General features: G+C 49.1%; 1 protein-coding gene across 1 annotated transcript in view; it reads right to left on the bottom strand.

Moving 5' to 3' along the window:
• Nucleotides 1–369: 369 nt before the first annotated feature.
• The window catches only part of SIDT1 (SID1 transmembrane family member 1), a 28,939-nt gene continuing 3,734 nt past the window's right edge, over nt 370–25,574 (bottom strand). The window contains 21 exon segments of the mRNA XM_067289826.1: nt 370–1,800; nt 2,657–2,770; nt 3,543–3,653; nt 4,496–4,601; nt 5,398–5,444; nt 6,549–6,625; nt 7,407–7,421; nt 7,842–7,950; nt 9,855–9,991; nt 10,602–10,719; nt 12,086–12,209; nt 12,804–12,877; nt 13,904–13,970; nt 14,545–14,618; nt 15,336–15,484; nt 17,081–17,187; nt 20,328–20,341; nt 22,436–22,533; nt 22,924–22,995; nt 24,212–24,305; nt 24,931–25,014. Of these exon segments, the coding sequence (XP_067145927.1) occupies nt 1,738–1,800; nt 2,657–2,770; nt 3,543–3,653; nt 4,496–4,601; nt 5,398–5,444; nt 6,549–6,625; nt 7,407–7,421; nt 7,842–7,950; nt 9,855–9,991; nt 10,602–10,719; nt 12,086–12,209; nt 12,804–12,877; nt 13,904–13,970; nt 14,545–14,618; nt 15,336–15,484; nt 17,081–17,187; nt 20,328–20,341; nt 22,436–22,533; nt 22,924–22,995; nt 24,212–24,305; nt 24,931–25,014 (1,854 nt within the window). The 3' untranslated portion in view covers nt 370–1,737.

Genomic DNA, 25,574 nt, shown 5'->3' with positions numbered 1-25,574 from the left:
TCCTTCCTCCATGCCTCTCAGCATTGTACCTAGGGGCTAGTGACACACAAGAACTTCAGCTCTTTGCTCCAGTTAGCCCCCTAAAGGCAATTTGGCTAGAAGAACAAGCAGGGCATCAGTACATACATTCAGGAAACTGTTTGCAAGGGTCTTAGTGAAACCTAAGGATGACAGCAGTTGTGTTACACCACTGGGAACTACTTTGCCTAGAGCACTCTCCTTGCTGCTAACACATGAAGCAAGAAGAACTTGGATCAACCTGCAGAGCAGGGAGCTGGGAACATCCATTTTATTGACCATTTTGACAAACTCCAAATTAGGGGGAAGAAAAAAAATATTTTTTTGCATTTTTGATAGTGCAAAACCTTCCTAGAAAATACAGACTTCTCAGAGTAGAAAATTACTACAGCCTTCTGCCTAAGTAAGCATGACTGGAAGAGAGCCTTTACATCACTGGATACATGCACATACACCAAAGGAAAAATGCTCAGGTAACAACAAAAATAAGGACAGCAGGCCTCAAATAATACCTTTTAATTCAAAATTAGCAAAGCAGGTCACATTTTAGATGCAATGCCTGCAATATTTCACATCTTATTCTTGTTTTTTTAAATAACTGAGAATTCAGGAAGAATGCAGAAACCATTAAAAAAACAACTATTTCAGATGCAGAAAAGTTGAAGAGGGGAAAAAAGTTTGGTCCAGATCTTTAGATAAAGAGATCAACCCCAACCCTCATAAGATCTCCTCCTCACCCCCAACACAGAATGGGAACCTGCTTTGCCAAGTTTGCCCAAAGCAAGCATGTAGGAGCCAGAAAGACTGAGGTTGCTGGACGGGTTCTTCACTCCACCTTGTCCCTTTAGCAAGGCTCCCCGGACCATGCAGCAGGGAGCAAGAAGCTATACTGCAAATATGGCTGCAACTTCACCACACCAGTGGCACACACTGCTCGGAGACAGCACTTCTGGTGCTGAAAAGGAGACCACCACGCTGACAAGTGCCCACGTAGGAGCTGCCAGAGGGAAGAGGTGAGGTGGTTCAATGTGTTTAAGGAAGAGAGGCTGCAACAGCCAAGGCAGGAGGCTCTGCCTCTAGCAGAGCATTCATGGGCAGCTCCAGTCCACCATCTCCCTCAAACACTGCAGTCCCTTGGATGAGTTTCTCTTGTTATCATGGCTCCCCTTCAGCCGCAGGACAAGCCTCTCCAACAAAAAGAAAAACAATCCCCCACTGCCATCTCAGCTTAGAGTCCTTTGCTCACCCAGCAGTTGTTTTGCCCACTGGAATGGCTGTGAGACAGGAACCATATGCTCTCCCAGTGCCTGCTGAGGGGACCCTCTGAGGGCAGCAGCCCCCAGTGTACAGGCACCAGCTGCAGACATGGGAAGGGTCTGCATTGCGCCTTGAGCCACTCACCAGAGTCCGTGACAAAATCTCCAGTTACCTCTCTCTTCATTGGCTCCCACTGAAGATGCAGAAGCCAGAGGCTCTCACTGGCCTCAGCTGTCAGGTGGTGCCTGCCCCAGCAGGTGCTATGGGAAAGGAGCAAACACCATCTTCCCTTCCAGTCCTGCCTCAGTTACTGCAGCATCCCTTCATGCTTGCCATGGGATCCAGCTCCTCTTTCCCCCGGGGCTGCTCGGCACAGAAGCAGGTTTGTTCTGAATGGAATTGGTGGCTCAGCGCCTTCGGCCGGCCAAGTGGCTCAGGACACCCCATGCCTCCCCTCAGGGCTCAGAACACTGGGATCTTGTCCCTGCGCACCGTGTCCAGGTCATCATCCAGGGTTAGCAGGACCTGAGGAGGAGTAAACCACAAGGTGGCAACCAGCCCTCACTGAGCAGCCTGTGGCTGGGGAGCACAACCAGCTCCTGATGGTATCTGTCACAGCAGGGCTCCACTTGGGCCATATCTCCACCATGTACAGGAGTTGTGACAGTGGCTCATATAGATGTGCCCAATTAACTTTATTTCTGTAACACCACCACACCCCTCATGCTCCCCCCCACACTCCAGCAAGTCACTCTGGCAGCACAGAGCGACTGTGGTGCTGGAAGGACCTGAGCAAGCAACCCAGCCCAGGCCTGCCCCGACCACCACGCAGACCGTGGTGTAAGCTGGTCCCTCATTGCTGCCCCAAAACACTGGTCTGTCCCCCCATCCCAGGGGGCACCTATTCCTTTGGCATCACACAGGCCACCAGGCCTGAAAAAGGGGACTAAGCAGAGGACCACAGGAGTCAACTACTGCAATTAAGTAAAGCCCAGGATTGAGGTAAGCTCCACACCAGCAACCCCACTGCCTGGGGAGAAGGGAGTCTTCCCCCAAATGAGGGGCTAGGAGCTCTTCACAAACCTGCGGAGAGGGTTGCTCAGACCAGTAGTCTCTCAGTTTTCCCACAAGGGCTGCATGACCCTCAGCCCCAGAAGCGATTTGAAGCCAGGAGGCCCAGGGAAGAACAAGCCAAACCAGAAAGTCCAAACCCTGCTCCCAGCGATCACCACAAAGGTGGTGGGAGAGAGCAGAGAAGAGGAGCTAGGGCACTTTTGTGGGATCCTGGGGCTGCCTCACCTTGATGCAGACAAGGAAGAACAAGGAGAAAGAGAGGGTGATGCTGTATAGCAGAGTGAGGGGGGCTTGGAGCAGGACTCACCAGAAAGGAGAAGAACAAGGCAGCCGCAGAGAGGAAGTGCCAGACATCATGGTCATCAAAGAAGCCCAGCAGGATGCACGGCCGGTTCTTCTCCCGAGACTCTGCTGGAGTCTCCTGAGAGAGAGCGCAGAGGGTCAGGCCCCAATATCCTCTCACACAGGGCCACATCAGGCCCTCTGGAGAATGCCTCATCTTAACCCTCCCCAGGGAGCCAGGATAAAGCACTGTGCTAGCAGGACATGAAGTGAAGACAAAGCAGTAACTTGGTGCAGTACTTTGGACCTGGAGATTGATTTAGGAACACAAGCCATGGCCAGGGGAAAATCCTCTGGTCTTGGTATGAGGGATCCTGCACAGCACAAGCTGCTCAGCCTCCCCCAGACACCCCTGCAGCAAGCCCCTCACTTTCAAAGACAAATGCTGTATCTTGTTGGGAGGCATCCAGTATGGATTTAAGAGCCTTTCCAAGCGCAGAGCCCTTACATCTCTAGGCAGGTTATTCCCCAGCTAGTTTCCCTCCCCAGGGAGGAGCCTGCCATCCAGAGCTCATCAGAATTTGCCCAGTTTCACCTTTCAGATTCCCAGTTCCTCCTCTGTCCCCTAGCAAGTGCTTGGGACCAGTCACCACAGGATCACCTGTGTCATATCATTTCTCCAGGGCTGCATGCATACAGTTATTTTTGGCTCACCACAACTTCCTGTGCTCCCCTCCCAATTTACTGAAGAAGTTGTAGGCTTTTAGTTCGCTCCAAGCGGCCCAAGACTCTTTCCCAAAGTATTATTTTTTTTTTTTTGTGAAGAGGAACAATAGGGAGGCAACAAGTTAAGGGAGGAAAGATGGCGAGACAGACAGGCAGGTCGATGGTGAAAGGTAAATGAGAGTTACCTCCCAGCTGCTGAGGTTCTGGAAGAAGAAGTAGAGGGCAGCCGCCCACATCACCGCCGTAGCCACAATGCAGAACAGGGGGATGGGCAGGAGCTTCTCTGAGCTGCGGAGCTGCAGAAAAGGATGCAGCCTCACAGCAGGCCCAGAGCCACGCACTGGGCCAGTAGGGATCATCTGGGAACTGCCTGCACCCACCAAGGGCTGCAGGGGCAGGCAGAGCTCCTGGGCACTGCCTGCCCCACAGGGACACAGCCCAAGCACCACTGAGAGGATCTGCGCACACAGCGCCCCCTCCTCACACACGGGGTCAGCCTCAGCATCTCCCACAGACCTGGCACAGGCTGTTTCACACCTCCCCACCAGCAGCTCCAGGAAATCACAGCCGCAGCTCCTGTATCAGGTGTTTTTCCAAGTGCAGGACATGGAGCCTGGACATAGCCCTGACGTTTCTGCTCCCAGCACAAGTGTTGGGCCCTCCAGAGTGATTCCCAAGAGGAAAGGGAAGCAGGGAGCCTAGGAAAGGGAGCTCTGCCCAGCAGGGCTGGCTCTCTTCAGGGTCAGCATGGGTGTCCCTGCCTCGGCCTTCCCGAACCAGGCTTTGGAAAGCAACAGCTGTCTCAAAGCAGGGGCTGAGGAACTGGTCTCGCACAGAGCATTAAGTTTCCTTGAGCCAAACACTGCTATAAAAACCCTGGAAATAGCTGCTCTCTGGGATAGTTACTCTCATGAGCCACCACAACATGGCACCAATGCTGTTTAAATCATACCCATGCAGCTCTGCGGGAACCGGCATGGCCCCTCTGCTGGCAGCCTCCAGCCCAACACTTGTACCTCATCCCACTCTAGAGTCCCCCACAGGCCCCTCCATGGCACTGCAGGAGCCCAGACCTCAGCCAGGAACAGCAAGGCCCATCCCTTCCCCTTTGGACAGCTGTGGAGATATGCGCCTTTACCTTCATGATGATGTAAAAAGCCAGATACAGCAACAGGTTACAGATGAAGATTCCCAGTATATAGGAGGCGAAGTCTCTGGGCCGATACACTAGTCCAAAGATAGCGCTGAGTGGGGAGAGGGAGGAAGAGAGATGAACCAGTCTCTTTCACAGTGGCACAGGGTAGGTCCCCAAACCCGTCACTGCCTGCTGCCCTTCTCAGACCACAAGGCACTGCAACAGCCTCCCGATTCCCTGGAGAAAATACACTGTATGCCTTTGCTGTCTCTGCTGGGAAGCAAAGCAGAGCAGACTCAACCATGCTCAGCCCCCCACAAGCAACATGAGACCACAGAGGAAAGGGTAGGAGCTCTGGGTTGCTTCCACCCATGGCCAAATGCATGTGCCTCCGTAGGGCTTGGCTGCAGATCTGGATGTTTAGCAGAAGGCATATTCCTGAAAAGCAGCTTTAGTGAAAAGCAAGGGCTTCAGGCAATGATTTCAGGTCTCATCCAAGAGCTGGTCCTTCCAGCCACACTGTTACTGGTGAGCCAGACACTGTTGACTGTCTGGCTAACAACCATCTCTGTCAAGTCTCCTGCACCTGGGCCATGCTGGAGACCTCCCAGCTCCATGGGAAGTAGGTATGCAGCATGACACAACCCTAAGGTGCCAGGCTGGCTCTGAATGAGCTAGCTCAGATACATGAAGCCACAAGACAGCATCATCCCATGGATCTGCCTACTGACTCTGCTCATTGGATCCATCTCTTTGCCCTGCAGGCATGTTTTGGCACAAGCACAGAAGGGCTGTGGCAGACTCCACCACATCTCCCCACCACCTCAGGCCACCTACATGTCAGTCCTGTACAATGCCAGCTTGTACATGCACAAGTACACAAGACACATATACCCAACACTTACAAGGACCAGTTGACCAGGTTTCCAACAATGAGCAGCACCATCCTGTCCTGAGGAGAAAACACTGATGATTATATGAAAGCAGAAGGAAATGCAACAGGCCTTTTCCTCAGAAATTCAAGATAACAGTGTCTGATGACTTTGAGTCCAGTTCCTGTAAATGCATATGCACATGGCTTTCAAATATGTTCCATGGGAGCATTTATCAGATGGACATTGCTCTGACACTCACAGATTTGAGGAGAATTGCAAGGAGGAGACTAAGCATCTAAAGATGACAAGCCCAGCACTTAAGGATCAGTCTCAGGAGGCTCACCTGTCCGTGAATCCTTTGACTAAGTTTCTGCTAGTTTCCAAGTTAGATGCCTCCCTCCTATTTTATAGGACAGTTACCACATAGAGGAAGGACATGCTTGAAAGAGGAAGCAGTGGAAGGTTTGGATAGCACTGTGCATATATCCACAAAGCAAGGAGTTTTTTCCACCGATCTCACCATTAGCTAAGGAAGTACTGTAACTGTGGCAGGCAGAAGGAATACATATGTGGGGAATGTACATTTGTGCTTATAGCTGCTTTCATGACATAGCTATTTCAGGCCAACCAGGCTTACTTTATGCTTGAGTGCATCTAGTTTGCTTGCAAAATTCAGTCTGGCACGTATTCAGAGATGAGGGAATTAAGATTAATGAGATGGATGTTCACAGATACAAAGCTCACTTGGCTTCAAGCTTTGCACTTTGTACCAAGCAGAAAGGAGTCAATGGGACATAAGGTAACAGCTACTGTTTCTTATTTGTTTGCCATCTGCCCTGAGGTGCTGTAGGAATATCAATAGCCATTGCTTTAGCCCCAGAGCCATAACAGACAGTTGCTGCCCAAAGTCTTATGCTAGTCCCTTTGAACTGACATTTGCAAAGGCAAATCCTATCACATCTGTAGCACCTTTGCTCTGATGTTTTATTCACTGAGCCTTGGAACAGGGGAGGCCTGGTCAGGGTAAACAGCTCCACTAGAGATCTACATCTATCCATATATTTTGGGAAAGAAGGGAAGCAAAGCATCACTTTTTCAAACAGTAACAATGCTTTCCTCTGCATACCGCCTAATAAGTGAGTGACTGGTGAGGGAGATGCCAAGAGGAGAGGAAAGCCTACCATGTACATTGGTCGACTGCACTGCTGGATACAGTCCATGTATAGCACCATCACTGCCCGGCGAAATATCCCCGAGTCTGCCAGAGAAAGAGGATAAAAAGACAAGGCAGCCATCAGAGTGAGCTCCAAATGGTCAAATGGAAAAAAAAGTGGGCACCTGCTGGTTGACAGAGGACCCAGTCTGCAGAGGAGCAGGGTAGTGTGCAGGTTCATTTCTGGCCCTTGGGAAGCGGTTTGTATTGAGCAGTAGGGCAGCCACCATGTTTGGGATACAACATTTGGCCAGAATGACAGGTTAAAAAGCCATTGCCCTTTGACACTGGCACAGCCCAAGACTCAAATAGGCTGTCTGTATGTGTGAACAGGTTGGCTCTGCAGCCACTTCTCTGGAGGAGAAGCACATGCAGCAAGGGGAAAAATGCCTTTGTGGAACAAGCTGCCATAGAAGGGGACATGGCAGACACTCGTCCCTCAGTTGTTAGAGGGGTCTGGAGAAGCAGCATGCATTCAAGATACTCCTGCCCACCAAAGTCATTGCAGAGGCTTCATTGGAGAGCCATCAGTGGCAGGGAGGACGGGCAGACATGCATATGCATGCACACACACACCCCTCTTCAGACACGAACATGGAGCTAAAAAGGCTCATAGTGCAGGAGAGCTCTGATCTTGGCACTAGATCATCCCCCCCTTGTCAAGGAAGAAGGACAAGCCGTATTGCTGGCAAACTGACTTCACTCCTCAAGAGCCAGCCCCCAAGGGCGTGCAGGGCTGCCTCCCCCCACACATCCATGCAGCCCTGACTGCCACACCATTGCTCAGTCACTTCCCCAGAGAAGAATGGGAGCTGCTGCCAGTTACCTGAGTCAGGGGCATCTGAGGCAGATGGGAGCAGAAGAGGAAGGAGAAACACGTTTGTAAGCAGAGCACAAGCAGCCAGGCTCTCCAGTAGACCCCCCTCACCCCATGATGGGGTTTATGTAGCTTGCTCCTGTGAGCACAATGCAAGGGAGAGCTGTAGCTATATGGCAGGTTCCTTGGGAGGGAGCCCAGCTCTTCCAGCTCCACAGGGCAGCCTGGTCCTGCTGGCTCCCACAGATCTGCAGAGCAGCAGCATGAGGACTTGAGGCCAGAAAGAGCCTCAGATGAGGGAAAGGACAGGCTAAACCAGAACAAAAGCACAGGCCATGGGACTGGGCTCACATAGGCACCAAATGCTGCAGAGGTCACTTGTGCAGGTGAGAAGAGAAGGTGCCTGGACATCCCAGAGCAATACAGTTCAATCACAGCACTTACCAATCTTGAAGCGGCCCATGTAGTAGATCTGAGTGCTGAGAGCCAGAGAGGCCACAACATGGATCACTGAGAAAATGACCCAAAACCACATGTCATTTTTCCCAAATACCTGAAAGCAAAAATACATTAAGAGCAAACTGAGCCCTGCTATCAGTTGGCCAGTCCTTTCCTCCCCACCCCCCACATCATCATGGGACATCAGAAATCCTCACTGAACATAGAAGAGAAACCCCCAAATCCTTCAACCTGAAAACAGATCTATAAATCCAAAGTCCAGAAGAGCAATAGGAGCTCAGCACTTCTGGAGAAGAGACCATTCTTTCTAAATATCCCTTGAGAGAGGGATGGCAATTTGGAAGGACTGCAGCTGGCTCAGGGAACAGAAATGCAGGGACTCCTAAGTTCAAGCAATCTCTCCCTGCTCCTGGGCAGCAGCTTTCAGACCTAGAGCTGGATTTTACAGACAGGCAGTCAGGGAACCAGCTGTTACTTTAACTAGTGCATTATAGCAGACTAAAATCACTTCCAGTACAGCCTAAATCAAATGATCTCCAAGACATGGGAATTCTTCAGAGGTACAAAAGTGAGAATACCCCACTGTTTCAGGAGATCTTTCACTTAATTCAGGTACAGAAAGTGTCAGATAGGTATGACCTGTGCGTGGCAAAGTCTGAAAAGCTAGTCATGCTACACAGCAATTCAGCAAATGGTTATTTTTATCCCAAAAAGGACAAAGTTGCTGTGCAGGCAGTTGCTCCTATCTTACACTTTTTAGTTTATTTAAGGACTGGAAGTTGCCTACTTAAAGCTATATGAAAACCCTGATGTTTCAGTCATACATTGAAGTGCCCAGAAACTCAGGGCTGCTGCCAGGTTGTGAGCACACACCCCTTTCCCCCGGGGCACATGCCTGAATGTTTCCTTTTGTGTGATCATACAACTTAAAAGGCAGAAAAGCTGCCCCTGCATGAGTGGAGCTAGGGAGACATGCAGTTTATAAGCTCGCTCCACTCCTCAAAGCATCTGACAAGATAACATACAGCACACCATAATAAAATCCCAGTGTGTGCAGCTCTGCTACAGCTATCAAGCGATTCTTGGAAAATCCCAAATTCATCAGTGGCTCCTGCATGCATTATCCCACAGACCCCATCTCCCATCCAAAGACCTTCACAGAATTGATTGATAATTTGTATTATGGTGGGTAGTGAGGGGCTAACAGCCCTGCTGGGACACAGCTGCTAATTCAAAGCAAGAATTCAATGGATTTTGCCTGGTTACTGCTGAATGAAACCCCAAACCTCTAGAGAAGAGAGCAGAGACCTCATAGGTCAAGCACAGGTTGGCAGTTCAGGCAAGCCAGCTCAGCAGCTGTGCTGCTAGGAGCAAACAGGCAAAGCCCTGCACCAGCCTGACCCACCAATGACTGCTGGTGCACAAGGGTGATTCTTTTGCGATTCCAGCTGCCGGCTCCCTCTGCACCACTGCCCTTCTACAGCTAGATACTTCTGAAACTTGCCTGGGAGCCCCCAGACCATTATACTAGCCCTGCATCCCTCCAAAGATAGCAAAGCCGACCGCAGGAGCTGGGCCCAGCAACACAGCTTCCCAGAGCAGGAGAAGAGACACGAGCAGTTTGGCAGAGGACACTTCTCTTTGAAGCTCAAGCCAGCTCTCCCCCCGCTCCAAGGAGGGCCTCCCCATGGGAAGCCAGCTGTTTGCACATGGACACCTTGGTGCATGAACCTCCCCTCCTGGGAAGGGTAGCATGGGGTGGGCAATGCCTGAAAAGGAGCATGCCTAGAGAAAACTGCTCTGCTCTTCTCTGCTCTGTGAGCCCAGGGAAAGAGAGGAGGAAAAAAAACAAGCTCACTGGGAATTCAAATGCTAGCAGCTGCTTCACACACTCTTATCCAACTCAGCTGCTCTCCCCAACCATTTTTCCACTTGAGCCATGTATCCAGCAGCACCATCTCCTTCCCAGAGAGGGAGGTAGATAAGAGGGAGCCGTACCACTCCAAGGACTGCCAGACAGATGACCACAGCAAACGAGGCATAGGCAGAGTAGGCACTAGCGTTGATGTCTGGGTGGCGGGTCTGGTAGAGCTTGAGCATGCACAGTCCTGCGATCATGTACATGAAGGAGGTGTCTGTGGAGGGAGCACAACAGAGACAGTGAAGATAAGTACTGCCAGCAGACTGAAGCTGCTCCAAACTGCATAAAGGAGAAACGTGGCAGCAGGGCCAAACCCAAAGCTAGCAGACATGAAGCCCTGATGCTACATGACACTGGACAGCATCTTCTGCTTTGCCATCATGCAGTGAATCTACCATGCTCTGGGACAACAAAGAATGGGGCCCATAAGATAAGTGCCCAACATAGGGCAGCACAGGAACAGGCAAGGAAGGCAGAGGGGCCCCCAGAGAAAGAGTTTCCACTGCAGTGGAGAACAAAGCACTCTAGGCTCTAGCACTTGGCCATTCTGGCTGTGTATTTTCCATCTTCAAACTAAGCAGCAAAAGTGAGGGAAACTCCTGCCAGTAGCGCACTACTGGAGTCCCCAGGACCCCGGAAAGGGGGCTGAAGTGCAGTTGCCCCCGATTTCCAAAGCCATACACCTCCTGACTGGGCCCTGAAAGAGGCAAACTCCAGGGAAGTTTTGTATGGGTAGAAGGATGGGAAATACCAGCAACTCAGCAGGAGGCAGAGCACAGCAAATCCTGCCTCCAACTCAGAAGGAGAAAGGCAACTCAGCTTACCAAACTGGAAATTGGAGTAATTTGGGCAGACATGGTAACAGGCACTGAGCACCCCTTCCATCATCAGAGCAATGCCCATAGCATAAAAGAGACCAAAATGCTTTGGGATTCCATAGTCCTGGAAGAGAGTAGAGCTGCACAATACAGTATTCCTCACTATGCCAATCACAAGCAAGTTTCCATTCTCCTTTGCTTCCTCCCCAGTACCCCCATGCATGTCCTCCATCCACCAGTGCAGCACAATATGCTGTGTGCAGCTGTAGGCTCTGCATTTAGCCACCCTGCACAGCCAACTGAATCCACAGGGAACAAATCCAAGCTAACCACACAGAAACTTCTCGTCTAGAGACCTCTGTGTCCTGGTACTGACATCTTGAGACCAAAAATCTCACTGCTCTGCCCATTGTGTGGTGCTACATCCTGCACAAAACAGCACTGTGGATCCAGAATAGTGGCCTTGTTATTGTGGGCAATGGGGGTTTAAGGGCACCTGAGGAGCAGAGCCCATCAGCCTAGGTGAGAAGACATCTCCACCTCATCTCTGGCTCAGACGTCATCTGAAAGTACATAAACAGCAGACTGTAAAAATTGGTCTAGGGCCTTTACTTGCTATCAAGCCAGAGAGAACAGGGCTGTCTCCAGAAACCACCAGCATCACTGCCAACAGGGCTGCATATTTCCTCCAGTCTCTCCCAGGAGATACCAAAAAGCCTGCAGAGGTTCTGGCTACAGCAGGCTTTCATTCGGAGTCCCAGGACACCCAAATTTCACTGAGTTTTTGTAGGCTGCTCTATGCCCTCTTGCTAATGAGGGGCCAAAAATGGAACGCTGGACTGTACAAGACGGGGGGGGTGGGGGGGTGGGGGGAAGAACCCACCCCACACACACACACACACACACACACACCCCACCGTGAACAAAAGCATTTTGGGACACTACTACTGTCCAGAGAGGTCACAGCAACACCACATTCCCTGGGAGCAAAAGAGCAGGATATCAACTCCCAGGCTGTGCTTTTCACAAACTCCGTTACAAACCTAGGTCTAGCTCTTTGTCTGCAAGAGCATTCTCCTACACTCCCTAGGAAGCCGATGCTTCTCCCTACTACTTGTCCCATGACATGAGGGAACAAGGCAGGTATGCAGACATGCTTCCGGCCAGCTCACCTGTCTCAATTCCTTCCCCAGTGATCACTGGAGAAAAAGCCACAGCCCCAGGGATCATTCCTGTGCTAATCTCCATATTCACAAGCTAAAATGAGGTCACCACAGCAGCATGGACATACTGGAAACAGCAAAGTGCTGGGGTGTAGAAGACCACAAACGTCCCACCTCCACCTTCTTGCAGGTGAGAAAAAGGAAGAGGAATCAATCCTCCATCGAGGCAGGCAAATGGAAACCCACTGTGTAGATCACTCTGTTTAGCTTCCAAATTCTCCCTATCCTTCCTTCCTCCACTAGGTCCCATGCAACCATGTTTCTCACCAGGGTATAGACGTCTTTCATCTCCATGGCCCGACGGTGGAGGATGTCTCTGCGCAACACAATCAGGAGGAAGAGAAAGCCCAGCAGCATGTGGCCCACGTTGCTGAGGATGTTGTTGAAGGCACTGAAGGAAACGAAAAGGTTTAAGACAAGGACAGCATAGCACCTGGAGGCTGAACCCCAGGCCACAAACTGTGCGTCTGCTCTGCTTCCCTCACCATCCTGCACCTAGCAGGTGTTGGGCAGCTGCCAAGTTTTACATGTTGCATGACAATTTTAGGTTGAGTAGTTCACCTGGCTCAGTGGATTTAAACACTTTCCTTGCAGGATTCCTAACTCTAGGATCTCTGCATTCCCATGTTAGATCAGAGAAATGCTACACTGAAAGGACTAAGCTAAACTCTTTTGCAGAGCTGCTGCTCCTTGGATGCATGTGAAAGTGTTCAGAAGAGCCCAGGAGCCCTTCATTGCTTCCCAGTAGATTTGCTGGGGGAATCCAGGTACCACATGTTCCTGGGTACCTGTGTCTCACTGCAACAGAAAGCCATAGCTGAGCTAAGCAGAAAACTCAGGGAGACTCTGCTGTGAGCTCTAAACCCTCTGTGGTCTTACCAGCACAGATGTTGTAAGCCTGGCAAGGACAAAATCTTGACCTGGGCACAGCACAAACATGCAGGACACACAAGGCAATATCACAGTGACCACAGTGCTCACTCACCTCAGCACTCCAAGGGGGTGAGCGCACAAGAAGTTGTAGTAGCAGATATCCTGATTGCCTGTCACATTCACTACCTGGGAAGAAAGGAGGCAGAAGGCCCAACGTTAGCACTTCCTCCCTGTTCTGAGGGGTTTGCTGTGTGCATCAGCATGCACACAAGGTGTAAATGCCATACTGTGTATATGGCACTCATGAGTTGCCGTTCTGTAACATTACACTCTGCAAATGGCTTTTCACAACCCACTATAGCTCGGAGACCAGAGTCCTGAAAAACAGCAAAACCTCTGACAGCAGCCTGGAGGTGCTTTGGACAGGACTGGGGTGAGCTGCTATCATCCAAGCCCTTGACTGGTCTGAATTCCAGCTGGTCTTTTTTGTTCTCTTTGCCTAGTTTAAGTGCTTGGGGCAGAGCAGGGACTGGGTGCAAACATTTTAGAAGAAAGTCGCTGTGTAAAGGTCCACTGTGCCTCAAAGATGCATTTTAGAGACTAGGACACAGCCTAACTCAAGCACCAGCACAGAGGAGTAGCAGCATTTACAAATGAAGCTTTTATGGGGGCAAGAGGTTGATACGTGCCACAAACCTGAAAGCAGTCTTCAAAGGAAACATAGTGTGTTCTCACCCCTGCTGCCCCCCACTCCCACTAATAGAAGAAGGGGTGGAAAAACAGATCTGCTTGTAGATCTCCGAATAGTAGCAGGATGGTAAGGGGGAAACTGGGGGTGGGGAATCACTCAGATCACAACAAATCTGGTAGACAAGTGAAAATAAGTACAGTTTAGAAATAACAAGTTATTCCTCCTGCCTCTAAAGTGAAACAGGCCCCAAATGAGACATCAGAAGGGTAGGAAGACAGTTGAACTCCCCACTTTCCAGGCAGAAATAGCAGAAGAACTGCGAGCTTAGTGTGCCAGGCCAGCAGCACTGCTCAGCACCTGGTGCAGAGAGAGCAGCTAAAGTAAATTGCTCCTCAGACATCAAGTGGGATTCCTGGGTGACCTCATTTCACTGCAACTGTCCTTGCACTATGTAGCCACAGAGCGGGTTTAAAGGCAAGAAGACCCAGGCCCAGGGGACAGCCATGCAGAGGCCAACGCACCGTCTGGTAGGTGATGACGAGCTGGATTACCGGCAGGGCGTAAAACACTGCAATAGTGATGATGTTCCTGCAGGGAGGAGGCAGCAGCAGTTACACACACCAGCAGAACCACCATACACCCAGCAGAGCCCCACAGTGCTCATGGAGCTGTCATGTACACTCCAGTGCCTAAGGGCACAGACCCTTCTCTCCCAGTAAACCTGCCAGTCAGAGCTTTATACCAGCTCAGTTACAATCTTCTGAAGTAGAAGAGCAAACATGCTAATGCGGTCCAACAGGAGGCAAGTGCTAAGGGCACAAGAAAAGCTAGCAGGTGGATCACATGCGTATGTGTTTAAATGCCAATTCCACCTTCCCCAGTATGTTCCGGTTCACTGCCTGTTACCCTACTTTAGAGCCATTACAGAAACCAGTATCCATCTGCAGACGTGTGTGCACTGGTCCACAAATACCCTCACTTGAAGTATGTGAGACCTGCAGCTAATGGTTGAAACAGGGTCAGAGCGCATAACAGGACAACTCAAAGAATATCCTCAAGCCTAAAGCGTGGTTCAAAAGAAGAGCATGGGGACACAGATGGAGAGTCCACAACCAAAAACCGAGTACCGAACTAGGGCTTTACCAGGTTATCTTCTCCTTACCAGAAATAAATTTTGTATTTTTTGCTGACAATCCTTCGGTCCTTCCTGGACAAGTCTGACAAGTAGAGGAACACCTAAAACATTAGTGGGATGGGAAAGAGGGAAGGAAGGGAGGGGGAAAAAAAAAAAAAAAAAAAATCAAAAAACAAAAAACACACACTAATGAGGAAGACAAGCCAGTAGAAAATCCTCAATGCATTTAGACAACATGCAATTTGGTACAATTTGGACAGTTTTTACACAGTGATGTAAAAAAAAAGTGCTCATTGTGTCCCTTGATTCTGTGGAGAACAAATTTTACAAAATCCTCTAATAAGCTCCAGGAGTGGCTCCAAGCTCTTACCCACAATGAGCAGTGTGGGGTGACAGAAGGCAGTTTCTGAGATATGCTAGTTTAAATCACAGAACTTGTGTCAGTCGTTTGATTCCTGCACATCGACTGGAACACGCTATTCCTGCTAGTTAACTATCTACCATTGCACATTATTTTCCCCTCATGCTGTCCTATCACCTTGATGTTTCTGGGACACTCTGGGCTTCCTTTCTCTTTCTTGATAGTTCCCAACACACTTACGGTTTTCCATATTAAATCGCTCAATTTAGTAGTGCACTCAGCACATCAGGAAGACTTTCTAGACTGTGGAAGAACACTAAAAATACATTCATCTTTGTTACATGAAATCCATCAAAGAAGGAAACAGAAACTTAAAAACCCTGGCAAGTGACTCTAGTGCTGGTCCAGCTGTGTCCATGGTCCAGCATCACGGCCATGACTGCAATGGCAGCTGTACCTTAGTGCGGATGACATTCTTATCACTTTCGATTTCTGGCATGGTGTCGAAGTCGCTCTCCTCCTCAACAGAGCTGTCAGTGTCAGAACCAGCTTGCGGCCCTCGCTCAGGGGAAGACAACTGCCGTCCACCACTGGAGCTCGACTCATCTGGAACAGAGTGGGGAGAAGAAACTGGTCCCCCTACGGACAGCAACAAGGTAACAGCCCAGATACTAGCAACTCTGCTGGGAGAAGCAGACAAGGCCATTTCAGGGAACAAACCTGTCCCATGGTCACAGCCCTTCCCCAAAAGCCCCAAATGCCAGTTAAGAGCACTTTCAAAGACTCTTCTTCCCCTACTCATCCCCCCCCACCAGCATTCTCTCTGTCCCTACTTTTACTCTACTGCTTTTTCCTCTCTGTAACATTTTCTACTTTCTATTAGCCTGGACTCTGAAATCTGGAAGTCCAAAACAAGCCAGAAAGCTCTAGTGAAAACAGCAGGCAGTGTGGGAGCCAGAAACAGGCCATCCTATAGTTTTTGTATAATCTTTGCATATAAGCTTTTTGAAAAATGTAAAACAAAGACAAAAAGGAAGAAAACTGAACTTTCAAACCAGGCAGACAATCAGCTTTGCTCCCATTGCATGCACAGTATTGTTCACCTGCAGGTCATTGGGATTGCCTGTACTCTCCCTATTGGCTTGCCGAGTTCCCTGCCAGCCTGCTGCCCAGACATTTGAGCAGAACATTTTTGTCTCCCAAATGCTTTTAAAGAGTACTCTTGAAAAAAGCCTGGAGCCCTCAACTCTGCTCCAGGACCTAATTCCTCCTGAATTTTCCCAGAGCTCATGAAGCCTCAGTTCTGAATTTCTCCACCAGGTGTTCAGAGGTACTACACCTTCACAGTCCAACAACTGGGCAACATCTGAGGTGTCAGGATATCTTTACAGCAGAGAGCAAATGCACCCTGAGCAGGGACTAAAAATTACACAGAGCTACTGCCCTCTCATATTTGATCAACTGCCTTATGCTACCCTGACCTGCACCACATCACCCTACACCTGGGTGTCCATTTTGCCAAATCCAAGGGTTATGTCCAAGAAGTCCCCAGCACTGAGCTGTTCAGCACCCATCCTTCCGCAGGAGCAACAACACTTGCAAGGAGACTAAAATACTCTGGCAAAGGAAGGAGTTTCCCATCATCTCAGAACAGCAGCATTCTAGGGAGTTTTGCTTCTTCTGCTGCCCAGGGCACGGTTTATCTGTTGACACTGTGACATTCTCACCTAATGAAACCCCCAGACAGAAAGAACCTCTGTCTCTGTCCTGCCTTGTGGCACACAATCCTTTAGCCTGCCAGGGAAGGACATACTTTGGTCTAAAGACAGGCTTGATGAGCTAATAACAGACTCCTGGAAGCTTGGTTGGAAGGGACATTTGGCAATCTAGTTCAACCTCCTGCTGGAAGCAGGACTGTTATCGGATGACTGTGGCTTTGTTTAGCTGAGACTTGAACATCTCCAAGGACAAAGACTCTCTGGGCATCTCTTCCAGAGATGTGCCACCTTTTTGGTGCAGAATTTTTTCCTAATGTGCAACCTGAATCTCCCAAGCTACCACTCCTTTTCAAGTAGTTGTAACCTGCTGTTAGACCAGCTTGTATCTTCAGTCCCTTCAGGCCTTAAAGTATTAAATCTGGGCCAGATCCTGCCCCAGACAGAGCCCACACTTCTATGCCCCCAGTTGTGGAAGATACCGTACCGATAGCACCATAGCTGCTTCCCTCAGGAGTACTGGCTGTGATAGGGTGCGAAGATGTCATAATTCCAGATCCTGCGATGGAAACAGACCCATAAGAGCCAGTTAGTCTCACATCAGTGAAAAACAGATCGAGGTGAATGCAAACAGCTCGAAGAGCAGGAGAGGCTTGGGAGAAGCAGCTGGCACCCTACCTCCCTCTAGAGCATACTGCAAAGCAAGTGTTTCCCTCCTGCACTGTATGAAGCAAAACCATTCCCTTCAGCATCCCCACACAGGCTGCCACTTTGACTCATAAAAGCACAAGCCTCTCTGCAGCATCCAGTGGACACCACCCTACAGGGCTGCAAGACGTGGCAAACTCTAGGATGAGTCTCATGATATTTGGAGCACTCGTATAAATTTCTAATTCTTCTCCTCCCTCACCCTCAAAGCAAGAATCTAGTCACCTGTCACTACCTCCCTCAAGTTATTCCTGGAAAAGTCACAGGCAGGTTGTCAAACCCCCAACTCCCCAAAAGGGAGAGAGTGAGACCAGCGGGAGCAACAGTGTCTTCCAGTGGTGGCAAATGGTGAGACAGGCCCAGGTGCTCATAAAGCTTCACCCACATCACAACATCGTGTGGCCAGTCTGCAGCAGAGGGGCACAGGGCAGGCTGAATACATACAACCTGAAAGAGGTCCAACTAACCAGTCAGAACTTAAAGCCACTCAGCCTTACTGCAGCCTGACAACTCCCCCCATCTTTCCAAGCTCCTCTTCTGGCTTCCCAGCACCTGATCCATCCCAAAGCAATGAGCATAGACAGATCTTGCTATGTATGCTGTATGAGGCAGACCAATACAGCAAGGACATTTGACAGTTTAAGTCCAGTTCACTGTCTCCTCTGACATATTTACTGTGCTTCTTGGGCTGTGGGCTAGGACCTGGTGTCCTCTGTTTCAGCTTTCTTTACCCTCCTACTTCAGCTGTCTGACAGGGCAACAAATAGCTCAGAGGAGCACTTGAAGTGGACAACATAGCATGGATCAAACACCCGAGGAAAGGCTCTCCCCCACAAGAGAGCCTTAAGCCTGAGCCAGGACTAGCAGTGCTGCTGTTGCAGGTTGCTGCAGGAACAAGCCATTTGGTAGGTATCGGCCTGCATTTCAGCTCTGATCCACCTACTGTTCATCATCTGCCATGCAATGTTCCCTCTCTCATGGTAGAATTTTTCCTGCTGCTTTAAAGTCATTTGGAAATCGTGATCACCAGGAGAGGGCGAGAGAAGCATTTTCTCATGTTCACAGCACTGAGGCACACACACTCTCAAGCAACATGTCTTCTCTCTCTCCCAAGCGATCAAGCAGTTGCCACAAAGGACAGATTTAAATCTGGACAAAGCAAACATGCCAGGGAGATGAGATGTTCTGCACTGGCTCTAACAGCCACCTCAGACTCCAACTCACCCACTAATTTCGGTCCCACTTCCTAGTGTGTGGGTGAGTCAGCAAAGTAAACGCTTAGCTATGTGGTGAACTAGGTGTGGTTCCTCCAGCTGTTCTCTCCTTTGGATAATTATGATGTGGATTGGGAGGTGTTCCCCAGGGAAGGAAGAAAAAAAAAAAACAAAAAAACAACCAAAAAAACAGGATGTAGTATGGATGACAGGAGCAACAGGGCACACAGAACTCAAAGCGTATTTGGAGATCATAGAGACAGATTCCTAGGCACCTTCCATCCACCCTTTTTTGGTGGGGCAGGGGAAAGAAAAGGGGAGTAAAGGGGAAGATGAGAGCCAGGGTCACTTTAGAGAAAAAGAAATTCCAGTAGGTGGGAAGAAGAGAAAGAATTGAGAAAGCCAGTGTGCACTGGGTGATCTGGAGGACAGGGAAGATGCAAGTTATCACTTTTTAGGCATCAGCCCCACCCTCAAGAAGCACAACAGAGAAAGAAATAGCATGTGGGTAGGACATGGTTCCTCCACAGAGGAAAGGATAGGGTTGTGACAGATAGCCAGGCAGTGCTGGGCACGTGGAGAGGACAGGTCACAAAAGGCCCAGGTGTCTATTTGGGAGGAAACCCACAGCAGGTGAAGGAATCTCATTTCTTTATCCTTTCATTAGGATGTTATCTTGCAACCCTCCCTGCCCAGGAATCCAGCCTCCCACCCTCCAGGCCTGGGCTCAGCACAGCATCTCCACTCTGCAGCTCCTCTGGATACTTCGAGTACCAGGATTTAACTTCCACCTATTGCCAGGGCAGTCTGGAAAGCAGCTTCTCAACTACCTGCAGCACTTGCACCCTCCAGCTGCAGCACCAGGAGTGCCTCCCCTGGAAGAAGGGCTTCTGGTCTCAGGGGCAGCCCCACCACCCTGCTGAGACTGCGCCCCTTGGTTTTACACAGTGACCCCTTGGCATCAGCTTGGGCTCTTCCAGGGCCTTGGCCCAATCCCTTCAGCATCCCCAAACCCCACAGTGTACAGGCCCTTCCCATTTCCACTGCTGTCTCCAGTGCCCCAAGTCCTGCTGTTCTCACAGCTGGATCTACCCCTGACAACTCAGTATTAGAGTGTTTTTAAACACACTTTACAATTTTCTGCTTGCTTGGTTGTGAAGAAAACCCTTTCAAACACAACGCATGGGACTTACACAGCATACAGTAATGCACATGTGGATCTCAGTCTGCCTTAAAAAGCGACTCTGAGAAGCCAAATGCCCCCAGTCACTTGACAGAAGTACTAACCCAGACAGTGCCAGTCTGGGTTCCAGTGTTGATGCCTTAAGCTGAGTTTGGTTACGTTAGCATCCTTATCTAGTGATAAGTAGCAGACAGGGGAAATTGAAGAAGCTGGGGCAAAAAAAAAAAAAAATATATATATATATATATATATATATATAAAAATAAATCTTCCAAGCTCTTCTTGCTGCCAAAAATTTAACTTTCTCTCTGCCCCCAGGGAGAAGTACAAATGATGATGCTTCTTATCCTCAGACTAATGCTTTGAACTAGTTTTCAGGCACTAAATATTTAAACAAAATAAAACAGTCAGCTTCCCACACTTCCCCAGGAAGCAGGAACCCCAAGTGCCCCCCATCCACATGCCAGAACTTCTATCTTTCACTGGTAATTTTTCAGATGCAATTATGTTTTTGTAACACAGAAAGCTGCAGAACATTGAAATGTGGGGGCAGCATAAAGTAAATGGAATCCAATATCAAAGTAAATAAGACAAACAGCACTACTTTACAGTATTAGTCATTCATTCACTTTGTTCTCTGAAACTCACCATTAAAGAAAATTTAAATTAAACTTTAATTTGAAGAAACAAAACAAAAAAAACACCACAGCCAAAACCAAAGAGAGACCCTGTGCTTAAACTAGGCAGTGGAAATCTTAAAGCATAAAAGGCTGACAGAAACTTGAAGTTCCTTGTTTAGAAAGGAACAGATCTGACAGCAGGAACATCAGTCTCTAATCAAGTCTTGCCAAGACCTGCTCTTCCTCCACCCCCCTAAGAGCCAGCTCTTCAGAGAAGGGGTCAGGACCAGGTTCGGGGGAGCCTGCTCCAAACACCCTCTCTCACGAGGGCAGAGAGAAGGCTCTAGTGTCTTTCACCAGTGCCAGAGACCATGTGGTACATGTACAAGGAAGGACAGAAGGTTGAAGGGACAGAAGGTACTTGACAGATGGCCTGTCCCTTGCTCAGCCTGGGAGCCATGCCGTTCACTTAAAGCTGTCACACAATATAAAAAATAATAAAAAAACCCAACCTTACCATCATCAGGACTGTATCTGCTAGCTGAAGCTTTATTCCGAACCCTGAAAAGGAACAGACAGCATTCATGAGATACCCGGCAAACCCTACCACTTGCCAGACATGACAAGGGCATCTAGGATACCAACAGGCCAACATGGTGCAAGTCCTAAAACAAAAGAATAAACAAAAAACAATCTGTTGCAACTTGGCACGGCTCTGACAGGATGGCTTGCTGTCCACCTCTCCCATTTTCAAAGCAGCAGAAGCAGAGTTTTTTCCTCAACTATCCATCAGGGACAGGACAACCAGTGACATGACCCATCCAACATTGCTCAACACGCTGGGAAAGACTCTCAAACTGCCTTCCCAAACCTGACTCCCCCACTCTGGGAACTGCACACACAAGAATCCACAGAAGGGACAGCAGGGGCTAGAGCTGTGTGTCAGCAAGAAATGCAGGTGCCAAGCTGGAAAGGGTAAGGAAAAAAAAAGAAAAAAAAAAAAAAAAAAAACACACACACACACACACACCCCAAACAAGCAAAAACAACCCTGCACACTCACAACAGAGGAAAAAGAAAGGGAAGAAAAAAAACCAAAAAACCCAACCCTCCCCACGCTTATGTCATTTTCATTGAAATGTTTCAAAGAAGTGTTGATTCACTGAAGTGTCCTGAAGTTAAAATATACATCAATCTCTCAAGTAGCTGAAAATTCTTTGCCAAGTTCAGTCTTAAAAGTTATTTGATAAATGCTGGTACCCACAAAACCAACCCACTATTTCCTGAAATTTCTCCAAGGGTCTAGATGAGGACCTTTCCAGCTCATGCTGACCTTTCCCTATAGGCCAGGAAGGACTGCAGAGGGAAACTCCTACTTCCTGAGCCTCTGCACTTTCAGACAAAGGATCCACTTTAACCAGAGTAACTGCCTCTACAGTCAGCAGTGACTAAACCCCCAAAACTACACTTTCCCCACCACCTTACGGGCACTGGCTTGCTGCCCCTCTGAGGCTCATTGCTTGCTAGCGGTTACCTGCTCCAGGGGAGACAACTCTTACCTTCCCATTGGGCTGCTGTCCTGCCCCTGCCCCTCCAGTCCTGCTCTCTCTCAAGAGGGCTTAGGCCACCTTCAGCAAAGGGACCCTGGGACAGATGGGAAGAGCTACATTCTTTCTCCAAGAGCAACCCATCATGGTAGCTGGGCCCAGGTTCACCTTGGGACTCCAAGGCCCTATTCCACATAGTACTTGGTCCAGCACTCCAGGAGTGCCTTGAGTCCCCAATGCCCTGACATCCTATATTCCAGACTGGCCCCATCACAATTCCCACCTGCCACCCTGTGTCCCTATATAGGAAAACCCAGGGACTGGGGACACTACAAACAATTAGAGGGAAAAGCCTAGCTTTCTCTTCAATGCCATGATCCCCGCAGGGACCAAAAAGTTTACTGGCTGATTCTGCACAGAGGTCTCCTGCAGAAGAGCCTACTGAACAGTCGTGGACTTGTTTGGCCTGCTTGATTCAGTTGCTGGCTGCCACCCCCTGGATGCACTGGGTGAGGCATTTCAGAGGATTAAGAGAAAAGTTGGATCGTTGTTCTTGTAAAAATTCTTGACTTACCTGATGTAGTGAATGAAAGCAACAACCACTGAGCCCAGGTAAAAGGATAGAAAGCTCAGGAAGCTGAAGAACATGGCCTGCACATAAACAGACTCTGGAGAAAGAGGGCAGCAGTCATTTCACGGGGAAAGGACAGGTTCTCAAAGCCACCACTCCAGTCCTGCTCTTCGCAGCACCATCTGGTGACAATCCCCTGTCCAAAACAACCTGCCAGCCCCATCCACTTCATTCACCAAGAGTTACCAGAACCTGTTGCAAGGTCTCTCACCACCTCTTTGCCCCCAGCACTGGCTGGTGTACCAGTGATACCCACCCCACGCCACACAGCACCTCCTGGAAGGCACCAGGGCTGCAACAGTTTCAGTTCCTCTGCTGCTGCTTTCTGCACCATCCCTTCCTGGGGCTGACTCTGCAGCCATACCCTCCTGCACAGAAGTGCCAAGTTCCCCCCAAATGCTGCACTGCTCAGCAAAGAAACACTAACTTGTAATAGAGGGTACAATCGTCACTTGAAGGTTCTTTGTTCGTTGGAGGTTCCAGGTACGGTTGCCGTTTCCTGTCGGATGCAAAGTGTACAGCAAATGTAAAAAACAAACATTAGTGATCTCTGGTCCTGTCCTTAGTTCTCTGCACTAGCAAAAACACCAAGGTCTGGCTTTTTACTATAATCTCCCTGTAATTTTGCTCTAAACCTTTCCCAAACTTGCCAATATATAGCTTTTTTCATGTTGTTCTTGCTCTAGCCACAACATATTTTTCAGGCTAGAAACATCCTGGTTGAGCCTTCCATATATTGCTCAAGTTTGGATGCCTGAATGCAAAGTACATCCTTTTCATCTAGTCCCCAGAAGTGCAGTTTTTCCCCCTGCAGATTAGGGCACCACCTTTGGCCAAGGGAAGAGGACAAAACTCAGCTTCCCATCCTGCTTGTATGAGATGCCATGCTACCTGCTTATGTTTCAGCGCCGCTTAATACACTCTACCAGTACAGCTCTGCAGACTGCAACAGGACAAGAGAAATATACCCAGAAGGTGATACAAATTAGTTAGGGGGTGGGACCCCAGTAAATCTGTTGGTTGCAATCTCATTTCTCCGACAGGGAGAAGGCCACAGGCTTTGAGGATATGGATGTCCCTACTCTGAAGTGAATTCTGATGTGCCATGTGGACAGCTGCACTGCCACTCCAGTTTCAGCCATCACAGGAGTAGTGAAGCTTTTGCTCTGGCCACTGACCAGGAGGTAGACACACATGCTTTCTGGCTTGGGAAGGCACTGGAATCTGTCTCTTGTAAAATTATGCTAACAAATTTCGCCCTCCCCCAAGTCTGGGGCTTTCTTAGATCCCAAGATAACAGTGGCAGAAGATGCTCTCTGCAGGAACTGCTATCTGTGCCTCCATCCAAGCAGGAGGATATTACAGCCAGGAGGGACAGAGGACCAACGACAGGGGACTGTAACCGGCACTGCTTAAGTGTCTCCAGTATCACCCATGACACAGATGATTCCTCACAAGAGCACATAACCCCAGCCAGGTGGGTTCTGTGCTGGACAGCTGCTTCCTGGATAGCTATGGATATAGATATAACTACAGATAGATTTGTTAACCTACCAGACACAATATAAAACTGATACTTCAACCTTCCTTGTCATTACCTAGATGAAATAGAATTGTATGACTATCTCATGTCATCCCACAGGAAGGCCACCAGGGAGTCCCACTGTTCCATCACCCAGATGCAACAACCAAGCCTGTCTCCTAATGCAACTTACCGTGGATAGAGGAAGGCACAGAACCCCCACAGGCGTAGTCCTCTGGCTTGATGACAAACACAACAAAGAACTGCTCACCTGGGAAGTCTTTTTTCTGCACAGGAGAATGGAAGACGACAGAACCCATGAGAAGTAAAGGAGCCTCGCCCTCTACACAAGGTAAAGGTGATGCTCCAAAGGGCCAGAGATCAGGTTGTAATCGCTACGCAGGCGCCAGCCCTACAGAGGCTTGCCTGTTTTGGACAGAGCTTCACTTCTGGGGATGCTCCCCACATCCTTGCTGATACTAAACTGACCAAGTTCACCTGCATTCAGTACAAGTAGCACCCCAGTACAAGCAAACCAACATTAAAAGAAATAAGAAAAACTGTATTAAAGTGAAAACCATCTGCCTAAACTTTGCACATTAAGAGGTTCTACTACCACCACTCAGTGGTAGAAGAGCCAAGGTTTGAATACAAGACACCTGGCAATGAAGGCTGAGGCCACTGTGATCTAGAGCCCCAGCACCCAAGATATGACACATCTATCTAAGCAAAGGTAAGCAAGGTTTTGTAGTCAAGGTAACATAAGCGGAAGAGCAGCTATTAGCTGATCTAATAAAAGCAAAGGCCCTTTCTGGAGGCTCACAGCCAGGAACCAGAATCAACAAAAGAGCACTAGGGATGCACAGAACAAGCCATCACTGAGAAACACTGGGACAGAAATCAGCATCTCACCTGCACCGTTATAGCCGCCTGCTTTGTCATGGACTGGTAAACACCGTTGAATTCCACGTTATGATCCAGATCATATACAGGGCACTAAAAGAGATGCAAGTAAGAATCAAAATAGGCACAAAATCCAAACCAGTTTTGTACGGAGCCACCAAGGAGAACAGACAGTGCAAAGCAGCACAGAAAAGCCCTGCTTGGGGTGATCAAGGGGAAAAAAGAACCAGAACCCGTGCAAAACCTAGAAATATTGCTCTGAAGACACAAGTTGTGGTCTGCACTCATTCATCTCCCTTGTAAGAGGGCTGCAGTTTAATCTTAGATGAGGAGTCAGTCAGATCACTCACTCTGCTATTCCCACAGAGCAGTGTATACACTCAGCCCTACCCCTGGATATGTTGCATGCTTTGTGGTCTACGCTATTTTACTCATTCCCACTATAGATCTTAGTTCTGTACTGACAGGTTGAAAAGCACCTGTCACAATCTCCCCTCCTGCCCTTCTACCACTTCAAACAGCAGAATCTGATGTTACCTATTTCCCTCTGCACCCCTGTTAAAGGCCACAGCAAGGATTTCATAGGCAACAGCCACAGCATCTTCCACCTCTGTCCCCATCCTGCTGCTCCCATACTACAGGTCTCTGTATTA

The sequence above is a fragment of the Apteryx mantelli genome, chromosome 1 (genome assembly GCF_036417845.1).
Source record: "Apteryx mantelli isolate bAptMan1 chromosome 1, bAptMan1.hap1, whole genome shotgun sequence".
In the NCBI taxonomy this organism is placed as follows: domain Eukaryota; kingdom Metazoa; phylum Chordata; class Aves; order Apterygiformes; family Apterygidae; genus Apteryx; species Apteryx mantelli.
The sequence above is the reverse complement of the archived record's forward strand: the minus strand, read 5'-3'. Positions and strand labels throughout refer to the sequence as shown.